The sequence below is a fragment of the Gouania willdenowi genome, chromosome 7, assembly GCF_900634775.1.
Source record: "Gouania willdenowi chromosome 7, fGouWil2.1, whole genome shotgun sequence".
NCBI classification, from domain to species: Eukaryota; Metazoa; Chordata; class Actinopteri; order Blenniiformes; family Gobiesocidae; genus Gouania; species Gouania willdenowi.
The window spans coordinates 14,976,330-14,992,660 of NC_041050.1; the positions used below are offsets into that span (position 1 = coordinate 14,976,330).

Here is a 16,331-nt window from a genome sequence, read left to right on the forward strand (position 1 = left end):
ATGTAAAGTACAAGCCAAAAGTGCATATTACATTTTCTGTAACTGAAACTCCCTTTGACCTGTCTGTGTACCTAATTGCTTTGGCTGGTTTACACTAATTGGTTTTACATTAAAGCAAGTTTAGGCAAACACATACTTTTGATACAACTGTTTCAGTACATTATAAAATAACTATTTGGGGGTTTTCTGGCATCTTAATCCATTCTAACAATGAAAAGTTGATTTCACTAACAATCAATTATTTTGTTTGGTTAGCTGATTGTCTGAATGTTTTTTTTTTTTTTTTTTGGGACAAATGCAGAAATAATCACATAATAAATATATCTAAAAAAAACTTTGTGTGAAATATTTGTTTGTTTTTTTACTCAAGTACTCACCATTATTTGATTTCCTTCAGTTGTGTTTGATGATTAAAACAATAAATAACTGTCCCATGCTTTACAAAAAAACCCTAATAAAACCACAAAGTTTTACTTCCCACAGTGAGTTGTATAAAATGTCATTATGCTGACTTCCCTTCACATGTCCTTGTCTCGTCTTCATCGTCACGGATACAATATCTGCCTGCAATGGTAAGCAAGACATGAGTAGAATGTAGTAATTTTATTTGAAAACATTGTACTGGTTCCTTTCTGACTGAAGGGAAACTGATTCCATTTAAAGTTATCCAAGAATGACTATGCAGCTTTTGTCATTTTTGTTCAGTTTTTAATATAAGGGACATTTAAATTCATTAGTCTGGTTAAATTTGATTTTCTGTGTTTTTTTTTACAAAGCATCAGATCTAAATTTGGTTCTTCTTTACAGGATTTGGTGAAAAAACTCATCTTTTGTCACCTCCTTTTCTTGGTGGAGGCAATATATATGGAGTATTTCCCCTGTGACACTGATAAGAATATCACGAAAGTCGACTGCTCTAACAGACAAATTACTCATGTTCCTCATATCAAGTCAACATCTGTGGAGCTACTGGATCTGAGTTGGACTAAAATACAACAAGTGAAGTCTGATGCATTCGCTAATGTGGGAAACCTTCTCACTTTGAAAATAATGGGAAACTGTCAACCAGTGAAACCCACCGATGACAGACAGTGCAGATTGAAAATCGAAACTAATGCTTTCAAGACACTAAAGAGGCTTCAATGTCTGTATTTGTCAAGAAATAGCCTTACCACCATACCATGGTTACCTGAAAGCCTAACTTTTCTTGATCTGCAGAATAATTGCCTTTTCAACATTGTCGACCCTTTACCAACTCCAAATCTTGAAGTACTCCTTCTTAACTACAACTGTTACTATGAAAACCCCTGCAATCAGTCCCTTCACATCAGTGAAAAATTTTTCAGCAAGCTCCCCAAGCTTAAAACACTCAGATTAGCGCACAATAACCTGACAGCAGTCCCTAAAATGTTACCACTTTCACTGGAAAGTCTGGACTTAAGAGGAAATACAATCACAGAGATCTTGGAAGGAGCATTTTCCAACCTGACTGTCCTTAAGAAATTAAACTTAGGGTGGAACTGCCAGCGTTGTGACCATGCAGACTGGCCTTGCTATCCTTGCCCAGGAAATGCTTCTTTAGCCTTGCACAATAACTCATTTTATTCCCAGAACAGCTCCATCGACTATCTAAGCTTAAGAGGTAATTCTCTGAGAACATTTCCCAAGGGGATTTTCCAGCCATTGAATAAATTAAAGACGCTGGACCTTTCAGACAACTTTTTGGCATATGCAATACAAAATGGAACCTTCTTTGAAGAGTTGACAGGTTTAGATTGGATAAGACTAGACTATAATTATGAGCCACTAATGACTTTTCCAGAGTTCGACCTCTCCCCTTATTTTCGCAATATGACTGAGCTGCAAACGCTCGTCCTATCTGGTAATTTCTTCCAAACTCTGTCAAACCAAGGCCTTGATGTTCTAGCTTCTTTTCAAAAGCTAAAAACCCTGGAACTAAGGATGACTTTAATGAATGATTTCAACTTGACATTTCTGAAACAATTGTCGTCCCTAAGTCTTATTGATCTCTCTGAAAACAAGCTTAAGTTGGGAAGCTGTCAAAGCAAAAATCAACTGAAAAAGAATGATCTTGCGCTCCCACATTTTGTCAGAGGATGGGAAAACACCGTACCTTGTCCTATTTCTGGAACCAACCCATCTAATGTGCCAGTAATATTTGATATTAACCCATTACAATGTGATGGATACACTCTGCAAACACCATCAGTTTTTCGATATAAGTTTTGTAAAGATAAAGTAACATTTAACCTGTCGCAAAACAACATTGCGGTTTTAACCAAAAGTGTCCTTTTAGGCATGGAAAATGCAGTTTGTTTGGACCTTTCTAAGAATTATATAAACCAGGCACTGGAACCTGGTCCGTTCGACAACATGAAAAAATTGGTGTATCTAAACATGTCAAGAAACCGACTGGACTTTTATAATAATATGGTTTTCAGTGATCTTAAAGATTCTCTTAAAGTTTTGGATTTGAGTTACAATGGCTTTTATTTCCAAATGAGAGGCATGGGAGAAAAATTTAATTTCCTTCAACATTTAAATCACCTGGAAGTGCTAAGTCTTGCCCAAAATGGTATTGCGATGCGAATATATCCCAAATTAATCAGTAATTCTTTGAAGTATCTGTACTTTAATGGTAACGATCTGAATAATATGTGGAAGTCCTGGAAAACCAAATACATTAGCTTCTTTCAAAATCTAACAAACCTCACTTTCCTGGATATTTCGGACAATAATCTAAATTCACTATCCAATGATGTACTATTGAATCTACCAAGAAGCATCACATTCCTCAACATTAATGATAATTCCCTGAACTCTTTTCCATGGAAAACCATCTCAGCTCTGAGCCATTTATGCCAACTCAACCTCAGTCATAACTATCTCAAAGTTTTGCCTAACTCTTCTGTACCGTTTGGAGCAAATTTTTCCCTTCTTGATATTAGTCATAATTCCCTTTGTTATATACCTGAACTTTTCTTCAGTGCAGCGGACTCTCTTCAATATCTGTACCTTGATAACAATAAACTCAAACAGATGGACCATCGACATCTTCCTGCACCTTTTAAAAATGGCAGTGCCCTTTTGAAACTCACTCTGCACAATAACCCTTTTGAATGTTACTGTGATTCATCCGACTTAGCAGAATTTTTGCGTACGACTTCAGTTGAAATTCCTCATTTAAACACCAGGGTACTCTGTGACACTCCAGTACAGGGTCAGAGTATTCTCTTGATGGACCGACGCTCCTGTCTGGACATTTATGGACGTTTTGCTTTCATAATCTCTTGTTTCTTGGCAACCATTTTTACTGTAATTCCTCTGTTGCTCCACCTGTACAGTTGGGATATATGGTATAGTTTGCAGTTGCTCTGGGCTGGACACAAAGGCTATTCTAAGCTGGATGGGAGCCACTCATTGTATCACTATGATGCTTTTGTGGTGTTTGACACAGGAAACCAGGCTGTAAGAGACTGGGTTTACAGTGAGTTAACAGTTAATCTGGAGAACATTAACCAAAGAAGATTTTGTCTCTGCTTGGAAGAAAGAGACTGGCTTCCTGGGCTTTCATGCATTGACAATCTACACAATGCTGTCCACCACAGCCGGAAGACAGTGTTTGTTCTGTCCAAGGGTGGTACAGATAATGGTGTCATTCGCCAGGCCTTCTTCATGGTTCAGCAGCGGCTTTTGGATGAAAAGGTTGGTAGATAAATGTTGTATTTCTACCTGTTTTTTGGGTATCTATCTGTAAATGTGTTATTGTACTTAGGTGGACACAGCTGTACTGGTTCTGTTGGATGAGGCGTTTCCTAAACTGAAGTACCTTAACCTGAGGAGGCGGCTGTGCAGAAAGTCAGTATTGTCCTGGCCAAGAAACCCAAGAGCCCAACCTCTCTTCTGGAACAACATGAGAGAAGCATTATCATCAAATAACCTCAATCTTTATGACAATAAGATCAGTGAAAGTTTCTTTCTCAACTTGTACAAACAGTAGCAAAAACATTTTTCCTGTTATTCTAGTTGGTGACCTAAATATATACTTTGTAAAGCACAATGTCAGATTCATAGCTTAATTTAGCCTGTAGAAATGTTTTGCAAAAAAATAAAAAATGTGAGGGAAAATATTGACTTAAAAAAAAAACATAAGTTTGTTTCTTGTGAATAGTAACATCTAATTTACCTTATGTGTGAATTTTGAAACCTCAAGTTTTGATATTACCTCAAACAGGTATAGTGACAAGTGAAAGTGTTTTGCGTTTGAAAATGTGTCTTTCCTATTGATCTACCTAAATTATGTTTTTATGAATTGATTACAATGCTATTTTTTTTAAATGTATTTTATGATTATATTGTTTTTATTTTGTTTCATAATTCTTCCTTTTGGAAGATATTTTAACTGTTTGTTGCATAGCAGATTAAAATGGATATCTTATTCCCCCCCCAAAAATAACACGTTTTTAAATGCATGAGTTTTGTTTGTCTTTGTTTTGTCTGTGGAATGGTAAATTTAAGAAATTATAGGGACACTGTGTTGCAAATGCTTTAAGGCTTACTTCATATACATTTAGTTTGGTTTGCATCAATTAACTTTTTTGAAATCTCGTGACATTCTGGGAGCCCCAAATACCAGAAATGTATCATCTATTTTCTTTCCTACCTATTGTTTGACTAGTTAAGCTTCCTTATCAATGAAAATATAGTTTTACATTTTTTTTGCGTAGGCAGTCTTTTTTGTGTCAGTATACTCCTCAATTGGTTTTTGGTTTTTTAAGTGGGAAAGCTTGATATGAAACATTATTTTATAATAGTTAACTGGAACTATAAGACTGTAACATGGTTCCCCAGTTTTGCATTAAATTGTAATTGACAGTTTTAATAATTTTTTAGGGCAATTCCAATTACAAAGTTATAAAAACTCAATCACAGTTTAATTATGATTACAACAGCAACTGATTATTTAAATTACAATTATAATTACACCATGAATGTAATGATTTATCAACTAAGCGATTGCAAATGTATTTGACTCCAACCCGGGAAGTGGTGCATGTTGAGGTGTGTTGCATGTTGGGATGTAGCTGACCATTTTCAAGGATTTTATCACAAACTTTCCTGCATTGTTCTGTGCAAATATAATGCCTATGATTTCCTTTAATCAATAGGTGGTGCTATGTCTATGAATGACGGTGTGCTTAAATTGTAACTCATTATTTTGGCATACAAATGAAAGCTGCAATAATTAATTAGCATCTAATTAGCTCTACAAACTCTTAACTTCCATAAGCATAGCACATCATCCAAGGGAACAGGCTCCTAAGAGGAATATTTCAATCTATAAAGATTCAACTTTATCGTCAAGGTTGTTTTATAACACAACAAAATAAACATGTATTTTTTAAATAAAAATATGAATGTGGGAAATACTTTAACAGTGCAGTGTTGGATGCAAGACCTGTCTCTCTATGAAAGCAAGGAATCTGTCGGTGTGTGATGATGTCAGAATTTTGCAGAAGTTCCACAGTGATGATGTCATCAGTGCCAGCTGGGAGCGAATACAATTTTCAAGGGGGCGCCATTGAGTCATTTTGCCATTCACATGTGCAATTTAGATAGGAAAGGAGATAGGAGGGACTATTTGGACACAGACAATCAGTGTTGGGAATGTTACTTTAAAAAAGTAGTTGGTTATAGTTACTACTTGTTCCAAAAAGTAACTGAGTTAGTAACTGAATTACTCTATAATAAAAGTAACTCATTACCAAAGAAAAGTAACTATTTGCGTTACTGTTAAAAAAAAAAAAAGAAAGAAAAAAAAAGTTGTTTTATGTCAAAAAGTTTAGATTTTTTAGATGTGCGTCGTTGTGAGGTGCTTCATTAAATTTGAGTTGCTTACAACGGATGTCGACAAAGTCTTCACTCCTGGATATAATGTGTGTGTTGGCACATGTGTAAAAACACTGGCTCTGATTGGCTACCATGGAACATGATAATCATAATCGCTCACCTTGTTTCGAACCCACCTTCTCACTACAGCTGAGGAAGAAGCCAGGGGTGCTTTCGGATAACAGTTTATTCAATCAATGCATGTAACACACCGCATTTCAGTAACGATAACGGCATAAAAAGTAATTAGTTAGATTACCCCGTTACTGAAAAACAAACGCCGCTACCTAATGCCGTTATTTTAAACGCCGTTATTCCAAACACTGCAGACAATAGAGATACGGCTCGCCTGGATGATCGGCGAGAGTAAACGGGTGCAACGGGGCTACAATTCTGCTGCCAAGTCTGACAACTTTGTCTACAACACGATGGCTGAAGTTGCATTTGCTTACATCCTCGAGGAAGAGATTGAAATGTAAGGTATATTAGACTGCCATCTCTACGCAGGAGATCATGATCCTCTGCGAACAACATTGTATTATGGCATGAATGGTGAAGGTTTGATGTGGTATTTGGAAATATTGCAAAATCATGGCACTACTTTGAGGAACTTTGTATTACTATATTAATTATAATAATAATAATCATATATGAGATAGATAGATAGATAGATAGATAGATAGATAGATAGATAGATAGATATACAAATTCACAAGCTAAAACCAAACCATTCTCACCAGCCACACAGTGTTAATAATCATAATAATGATTGTATTTATATATATATGTTTTCACATTTCTTTCGTGTATTTCACTTGTTACAAGGTTATTTATCAAAGTCCACTTCCGTTTATGTTGTTGTTGTTGGTACCATGAATTTTGACGACTTGATAGTTCTAAACTCAGGAGATTCTCATTATCATTAAAAAAATAAGAATCTTTATATTTTAAAACTAAACTTAATACACGTTAAACAACTCATGTTCTATATACCTAAATAAATCAAATAAACAAACACCATAGACCGCTAAATGATAAATAATAATGAATAAAGGAATAAATCTTAAACATAATTTGTGCTGCTTTAAATCACCAGTAAATGTCATCTTTAACTAATTACAAGTAACTGATCATTTGATTTCTAAATATAAAACATCTTCTGATTAAAATAATACTGTAAGATTAAAACTTCTGAAACCTGCGACTTGTAAATTTCTTCCTGCATGTATGTCTTTATCTTTGATGAGCTCATGTTTGACCCTGACAATCACAAATGTCTTACGTATCACAACAAAAGAAGACACATGTCCCAGCCATGTGCCAGCCAATGGAGGAGAAACACCAGATAACAAAATGGAATAAAAAAGCTGCAAAATCTACGGTCGGGGCCCAGGGAGTAGCAGACCCTGACGTTCACAGCTGTGTTTCAGATGAGTGCCTGTTCTGGGCTTGTAATTGGAGGGTTGCTGGTTCAAATCTCACCTGGGCTATCACTGTGGGATGTTTCGCAAGTCCCTCAACCCCTAACTGCTTCCCAGGTGTCACAAAACGGCTGCCCATCGCTCCTCAGGGATGGGTTAAATACGGAGGACAAATTTTGTATATGTAACAACATATATGACCAATAAAGTCGAAATCCCAGAATTAATCTTCAATAAAATGATTGATTAAGAAAACAAAACCTCTGACTGTGTCTCTCTGTAGGCAAATTCAGGTACTGAACATGAGAGTTAGCGCAAAACTCTAACATAAAACAACACAAAGAAACAGCTGCATCAAAACCCCTTCTCTGAAATCTGATCACCTGCACCTAGTGCCTTACTCTCAGCTGAATCTATAACCTTGGATTTTGTTGACCGGAAAGGAGAACTGGTTCTTGATGAGATGGGGTTGGAAGTGAAACCAGCGCCAACTCTACAAAGAAGAGCTCCACTTATTTCCTACTCATGTAAAATCGTGGTCGAAAAAGTAAGTGGTGTTAACTGTACACTGAGCTGTATTTGATGTGAACTGTGTAAGAATGCTGTATCTCTATAAGAACAACCGGATTTGTATGTTTGTGTTGACATGATTGAATCATGCCGAAATGGGGAATTGTAAATTATTTCTTGATTTCTTATCACATGACATGTTTACAGTGATTTTATGGGGTGACTTAGGAGCCACCCCAACAGGGGGATTGAGGGATTTTTAGGGACATTAGGTCCCAGTCCTGACTCCTGAGTATCACATGAGAAGTGTGATAATCCATTGTTCCGTTGTGTTGCTCTGGGGGTTGCTGTATTGACAGCCCGATTTACATGATAGTAAGCCAAAGCATCAGCCAGCCAATGGCCAGCAACATGCTGAGGTTTGGGGGTGAAAAAACCAGAGAAGTTATCTGGACTGTTTCATTTAAAATGGCTGACAGAGCAGTAGGGGTGGCCTGAGCTCCCGTCATTATCTCAGTCTGTTGCCTATAATGCACTAATCTATTCAACTTTTGTTTAATGGAAATTTATCTTGCCACTTGATTTGCTTGATTCTGAATTTTTGATTATTTTGCCACCTGTCTTGAGCTGATTTTTGAACAACTAGCTCTGCATAGACATCTGCAGTGTGATTCAACACACCTGTTCTATCAGATCACTCAAGCATGGATCAAGCTGTTACCAAAAAATCTTTGACCGACACCTTACAACAGTTCAAAATGGAAATGTTGTCTCACTTTGACTCTAAACATGAGAATATTCAAATCAGCACTGATTCTATGAAAGAATCACTTAAGTCAATGGGTGGTAAAGTGGGTGAGCTAGAAACCAGGGTTAGTACTAATCAAGACAACTTGTCTGCTCTAGAGACACGAGTGAAAACCCTGGAGAAACAAAAGCTTCCCTGGCTGAAAAAGTTGAAAACACCGAGAACCGCAGCAGAGCTTCGAACTTTCGCATTCTCCGTGTACCTGAGGGATCTGAGAGCCGTGACATGGTCGGCTTTGTCTGTCAGTTCCTTGCTGAGCTGTTTGGTATAGACAACAACTTTTCTTTCTCACGTGCCAAGTACACTTAAGTTTCTGAACTATAGCTGCTGACTGTTGACTACTGTGGCATGTTCTTCTGTATTTGCTGTAAACTGTGGCTGTTGTGACATGGTCATGTGACTGCTGCATATTCGACTGCTATGAAGAAGACAATATATTTTTGAATGAGCAATATATATAGTGGGGCAAAAAAGTATTAGGTCAGCCACCAATTGTGCAAGATCTCCCACTTAAAAAGATGAGAGAGGCCTGTAATTTTAATCATTGTATACCTCAACTATGAGAGACAAAATGAGAAAATCACATTGTAGGATTTTTAATGTGTTTTAGTGTGCGTGTGCTAAAAACCCTGGAACTAAGGATGACTTTAATGAATGATTTCAACTTGACATTTCTGAAACAACTGTCGTCCCTAAGTCTTATTGATCTCTCTGAAAACAAGCTAAGGTTGGGAAGCTGTCAAAGCCAAAATCAACAGAAAAAGAATGATCTTGAGCTCCCACATTTTGTCAGAGAAAGGGAATACACCGTAATCTGTCCTTTTTCGGGAACCAACCCATCTAATGTGCGAGTAATATTTGAGAATAATCCATTACAATGTGATGGATGCACTCTGCAAACACCATCACTATTTCGATATACGTTTTGTAAAGATAAAGTAACAATTAACCTGTCGCAAAACAACATTGTGGTTTTAACCAAAAGTGTCCTTTTAGGCATGGAAAATGCAGTTTGTTTGGACCTTTCTAACGATTATATAAACCAGGCACTGGAACCTGGTCCATTTGACAACATGAAAAAATTGGTGTATCTTAACATGTCAAGAAACTGAATTCTATAATAATATGGACTTCTATAATAATATGGTTTTCAGTGATCTTAAAGATTCTCTTAAAGTTTTGGATTTGAGTTACAATGGCTTTTATTTCCAAATGAGAGGCATGGGACAAACATTGAATTTCCTTAAATATTTAAATCACCTGGAAGTGCTAAGCCTTGCAAAAAATAGTATTGCGATGCGAATAACTTCCAAATTATTCAGTAATTCTCTGAAGTACCTGTACTTTAATGGTAACCATTGGATAATATGTGGAAGTCCTGGAACACCAAATACATTAGCTCTTTCAAAATCTAACAAACCTCAGTTACCTGGATATTTCGGACAATAATCTAAATTCACTATCAAATGATGTACTATTGAATCTACCAAGAAGCATCCCACTCCTCAGCATTAATCATAATTCCCTGAACTCTTTTCCATGGAAAAACATCTCAGCTCTGAGCCATTTATGCCAACTCTACCTCAGTCATAACTGTCTCAATGTTTTGCCTAAATCTTCTGTACATTTTGGAGCAAATTTTTCCCTTCTTGATATTAGTCATAATTATCTTTGTTGTATACCTGAACTTTTCTTCAGTGAAGCGGACTCTCTTCAATATCTGTACCTTGATAACAATAACTTCAAACAGATGGACCATCGACATCTTCCTCCACCTTTTAAAAATGGCATTGCCATTTTGAAACTCACTCTGCATGATAACCCTTTTGAATGTTACTGTGATTCATCCGACTTAGCAGAATTTTTGCGTACAACTTCAGTTGAAATTCCTCATTTAAACACCAGGGTACTCTGTGACACTCCGGTACAGGGTCAGAGTATTCTCTTAATGGACCGACGCTCCTGCCTGGACATTTATGGAGGTTTTGCTTTCATAATCTCTTGCTTGTTTGCAACCATTTTCACTGTAATTCCTCTGTTGCTCCACCTGTACAGTTGGGATATATGGTATAGTTTGCAGTTGCTCTGGGCTGGACACAAAGGCTATTCTAAGCTGGGTGGGAGCCACTCATTGTATCACTATGACGCTTTTGTGGTGTTTGACACAGGAAACCAGGCAGTAAGAGACTGGGTTTACAGTGAGTTAACAGTTAATCTGGAGAACATTAACCAAAGAAGATTTTGTCTCTGCTTGGAAGAAAGAGACTGGCTTCCTGGGCTTTCATGCATTGACAATCTACACAATGCGGTCCACCACAGCCGGGAGACAGTGTTTGTTCTGTCCAAGGGTGGTACAGATAATGGTGTCATTCGCCAGGCCTTCTTCATGGTTCAGCAGCGGCTTTTGGATGAAAAGGTTGGTGGATAAATGCTGTATTTCTACCTGTTTTTTGGGTATCTATATGTAAATGTGTTATTGTACTTAGGTGGACACAGCTGTACTGGTTCTGTTGGATGAGGCGTTTCCTAAACTGAAGTACCTTAACCTGAGGAGGCGGCTGTGCAGAAAGTCAGTATTGTCCTGGCCAAGAAACCCAAGAGCCCAGCCTTTCTTCTGGAACAACATGAGAGAAGCATTATCATCAAATAACCTCAATCTTTATGACAAGAAGATCAGTGAAAGTTTCTTTCTCAACTTGTACAAACGGTAGCAAAAAAAAATTCACTATTCCTGTCATTCTAGTTGGTGACCTAAATATATACTTTGTAAAGCACAATGTCAGATTCATAGCTTAATTTAGCCTGTAGAAATGTTTTTCAATAAAAAAAAAATGTGAGGGAATATATTGACTTAAAAAAAAACATAAGTTTGTTTCTTCTGAATAGTAACATCTAATTTATCTCACGTGTGAATTTTGAAATCTCAAGTTTTGTATTGATATTACCTCAAACAGGTATAGTGACAAGTGAAAGTGTTTTGCATTTGAAAATGTGTCTTTCCTATTGATCCACCTAAATTATGTTTTTATGAATTGATAACAATGCTATTTTTTTTAAATGTATTTTATGATTATAATATTTTTATTTTGTTTCATAATTCCTCCTTTTGGAAGATATTTTAACTGGTTGTTGCAGAGCTGATTAAAATGGATATCTGACTCCCCCAAAATAAATGAGACCTGTTTTTACATGCATGAGTTTTGTTTGTCTTTGTTTTGTCTGTGGAATGGTAAATTTAAGAAATTATAGGGAGACTGTGTTAAAAATGCTTTAAGGCTTACTTCATATACATTTAGTTTGGTTTGCATCAATTAACTTTTTTGAAATCTCGTGACATTCTGGGAGCCCCAAATACCAGAAATGTATCATCTATTTTCTTTCCTACCTATTGTTTAACTAGTTAAGCTTCCTTATCAATGAAAATATAGTTTTAACATTTTATTGCATAGGCAGTCTTTTTGTCTGTCTTTTTGTGTCAGTATACTCCTCAATTTGTTATTTTTTTTTTGAGTGGGAAAGCTTGACATGTAACATAATTTTATAATTGTTAACTAGAAGTATACGACTGTAACATGGTTTCCCAGTTTTGCATTAAATTGTAATTGACATTTTTAATAATTTTTTCTGGCAATTCTAATTACAAAGTTGTCTAAACTCAATAACAATTAAAATATGATTACAACAGCAACTGATTCTTGAAATTACAATTATAATTACACCATGAATGTAATGAATTATCAATTAAGCGATTGCAAATGTAATTGACTCCAACCCGGGAAGTGGTGCACTTTGAGGTGTGTTGCATGTTGGGATGTAGCTGACCATTATAATGCAAATATAATGCCTATGATTTCCTTTTATAAATAGGTAGCGCTATGTCTATGAATGACGGTTGGGTTAAACCGTAACTCATTGTTTTGGCATACAAATGAAAGCTGCAATAATTAATTAGCATCTACTTAGCTCTACAAACTCTTAATAACTACCATAAGCGTAGCACATCATCCAAGGGAACAGGCTCCTAAGAGGAATATTTCAATCTATAAAGATTCAACTTTATCGTCAACACAACAAAATAAACATGTATTTTTGAAATAAAAAATTGAATGTGGGAAACACTTTAACAGTGCAGTGTTGGATGCAAGACCTATCGCTCTATAAAAGCAAGGAATCTGTCTGTGTTTGATGATGTCAAAATTTTGCAGAAGTTCCACAGTGATGATGTCATCAGTGCCAGCTGGAAGCAAATACAATTTTCAAGGGGGCGCCATTGAGTCATTTTGCCATTCACATGTGCAATTTGGATAGGAAAGGAGATAGGAGGGACTATTCGGACACAGACAATAGGCTCGTTCGAGATACGGCTCACCTGGATGATTGGCGAGAGTGAACGGGTGCAACGGGGCTACAAATCTGCGGCCAAGTTGGACAACTTTGTTTACAACACGATGGCTGAAGTTGCGTTTGCTTACATCCTCGAGGAAGAGATTGAAATGTAAGGTATATTAGACTGCCATCTGTACGCAGGAGATCATGATCCTAAATAAATCAAATAAACAAACACCATAGACCGCTAAGTGATAAATAATAATGAATAAACAAATACATCTTAAACATAATTTGTGTTGCTTTAAATCACCAGTAAATGTAATCTTTAACTAATTACAAGTAACTGATCATTTGATTTCTAAATGTAAAACATCTTCTGATTAGAATAATACTGTAAGATTTAAACTTTTGCAATCTGTGACTTGTAAATTTCTTCCTGCATTTATGTCTTTATCTTTGATGAGCTCATGTTTGACCCTGACAATCACAAATGTTTTACGTATAACAACCAAAGAAGACCCATGTAACAGCCATGTGCCAGCCAAGGGAGCACCCAGTGCCTCACTCTCAGCTGAATCTAAAACCTTGGATTTTGTTGACCAGAAACGAGAACTGGTTCTTGATGAGATTGGGTTGAAAGTGAAACCAATGCCAACTCTACAAAGAAGAACTCCACCTATTCCAATCATGTAAAATCGTGGTCGAAAGTGTCAGTGGTGTTAACTGTACACTGAGCTGTATTTGATGTGAACTGTGTAAGAATGCTGTAACTCTATAAGAACAATCAGATTTGTGTCTTTGTGTTGACATGATTGAATCATGCCGAAATGGGGAATTGTAAATTATTTCTTGATTTCTTATCACATGACATGTTTACACTGGTTTTGTGGGGTGACTTAGGAGCCACCCCAACAGGGGGATTGAGGGATTTAAGGGACATTAGGTCCCAGTCCTGACTCCTGAGTATCACATGAGAAGTGTGATATTCCATTGTTCCGTTGTGTTGCTCTGGGGGTTGCTGTACTGACAGCCCGATTTGCATGATAGTAAGCCACAGCATCAGCCAGCCAATGGCCAGCAACATGCTGGGGTTTGGGGGTGAAAAAGCCAGAGAAGTTATCTGGACTGTTTCATTTAAGATGTCTGACAGAGCAGTAGGGCTGGCCTGAGCGCCTGTAATTATCTCAGTCTGTTGCCTATAATGCGCTAATCTATTCAACTTTTGTTTAATGGAAATTTATCTTGCCACTCGATTTGCTTGATTCTGAATTTTTGATTATTTTGGCCCCTGTCTTGAGCTGATTTTTGAACAACTAGCTCTGCATAGATGTCTGCAGTGTGATTCAACACACCTGTTCTATCAGATCATTCAAGCATGGATCAAGCTGTTACCAACAACCTTGACCGACACCTTACAACAGTTCAAAAAGGAAATGTTGTCTCACTTTGACTCTAAACATGAGAATATTCAAATCAGCATTGATTCTATAAAAGGACCACTTAAGTCAATGGGTGGTAAAGTGGGTGAGCTAGAAACCAGGGTTAGTACTAATCAAGACAACTTGTCTGCTCTAGAGACACGGGTGAAAACCCTGGAGAAACAAAAGCTTCCCTGGCTGAAAAAGTTGAGAACACCGAGAACCGCAGCAGAGCTTCGAACTTTCGCATTCTCCGTGTACCTGAGGGATCTGAGAGCCGTGACATGGTCGGCTTTGTCGGTCAGTTCCTTGCTGAGCTGATTGGTATAGACAACATCCCATCTCCTTTGGTCATTGAATGGGCCCATCGCTTCCCTGGCTTCAGACGGGATCCCAAAGCAGTTCCACGGCCAATCCTCGTAAAGCTCCTGCACTTCCAGAATAAACTGAGAGTTTTTCACCTCTCCTGCAACAAAAAGGAGCTTATATACAAAGGATTCAGAGTGCATATATATCCTGACTTCAGCGTGGGGCTAATGGAGAAACGATGTACATTTATTGATGGAAAGAAGAAGCTCCGACATGGATAGAAAATATGCCATGATCTACCCTGCTACGTTCTCCTGATGAAGTGGAGGTGTACATTCGTGATGTGTCCAAATAGTCCACTGGCTGACTCTGGTCTGTAAATTTTCTTTCTCGCGGGCCAAGTACACTTAAGTTTCTGAACTATAGCTGCTGACTGTTGACTACTGTGGCATGTTCTTCTGTATTTGCCATAAACTGTGGCTGTTGTGACATGGTCATGTGACTGCTGCATATTCGACTGCTATGAAGGAGATAATATATTTTTGATTGAACAATATATATATTAGGTCAAAAAAGTATTAAGTCGTGCAAGATCTCCCACTTAAAAAGATGAGAGAGGCCTGTAATTTTCATCATTGGTATACCTCAACTATGAGAGACAAAATGAGAAAAAAAATCTAGTAAATGACATTGTAGGATTTGTAATGAATTCATTTGCAAATTATGGTGGAAAATAAGTATTTGGTCAATAACAAAAGTTAATCTCAATACTTTGTATTGTACCCTTTGTTGGCAATGACAGAGGTCAAACGTTTTCTGTATGTCTTCACACACTGTTGCTGGTATTTTGGCCCATTCCTCCATGCAGATCTCCTCTAGAGCAGTGATGTTTTGGGGCTGTCGCTGGGCCACACGGACTTTCAACTCCCTCCAAAGATTTTCTATGGGGTTGAGATCTGGAGATTGGCTAGGCCACTCCTTTGTTGTCCGGGCGGTGTGTTTGGGATCATTGTCGTTCTGAAAGACCCAGCCACATTTCATCTTCAATGTCCTTGCTGATGGAAGGAGGTTTTCACTCAAAATCTCACGATACATGGCCCCATTAATTTTTTCCTTTACACGGATCAGTCGCCCTGGTCGCTTTGCATAGAAACAGCCCCAAAGCATGATGTTACCACCCCTATGCTTTACAGTAGGTATGGTGCTCTTTGGATGCAACTCAGCATTCTTTCTCCTTCAAACACGACGAGTTGAGTTTTTACCAAAAAGTTCAATTTTGGTTTCATTTGACCATATGGCATTCACTCAGTCCTCTTCTGGATGATCCAAATGCTCTCTAGCAAACTTCAGACAGGCCCTGACATTTATTGGCTTAAGCAGGGGGACACGTCTGGCACTGCAGGATTTGATTCCCTGGCAGCGAAGTGTGTTACTCATAGTAGCCTTTGTTACTTTGGTCCCAGCTCTATGCAGGTCATTCACTAGGTACCCCAGTGTGGTTCTGGGATTTTTGCTCACCATTCTTGTGATTGTGTTGACCCCACGGGTTGAGATCTTGCGTGGAGCCCCAGATCAAGGGAGATTATCAGTGGTCTTGTATTTCTTTCATTTTATAATAATTGCTCC

General features: G+C 37.5%; 1 protein-coding gene and 1 pseudogene across 1 annotated transcript; both read left to right on the plus strand.

The window, feature by feature from the left end:
• Positions 1-538: 538 nt before the first annotated feature.
• Positions 539-3,821, plus strand: LOC114466827 (toll-like receptor 9). The gene is made up of 2 exons (XM_028452618.1): positions 539-572; positions 808-3,821. The coding sequence occupies exons 1-2, from the start codon at positions 570-572 to the stop codon at positions 3,736-3,738; spliced, it is 2,934 nt and encodes a 977-aa protein (XP_028308419.1). The 5' UTR covers positions 539-569; the 3' UTR covers positions 3,739-3,821.
• A 2,442-nt stretch (positions 3,822-6,263) lies between these two features.
• Positions 6,264-11,481, plus strand: LOC114466633 (toll-like receptor 7; annotated as a pseudogene).
• The last annotated feature ends 4,850 nt before the right edge of the window (positions 11,482-16,331 follow it).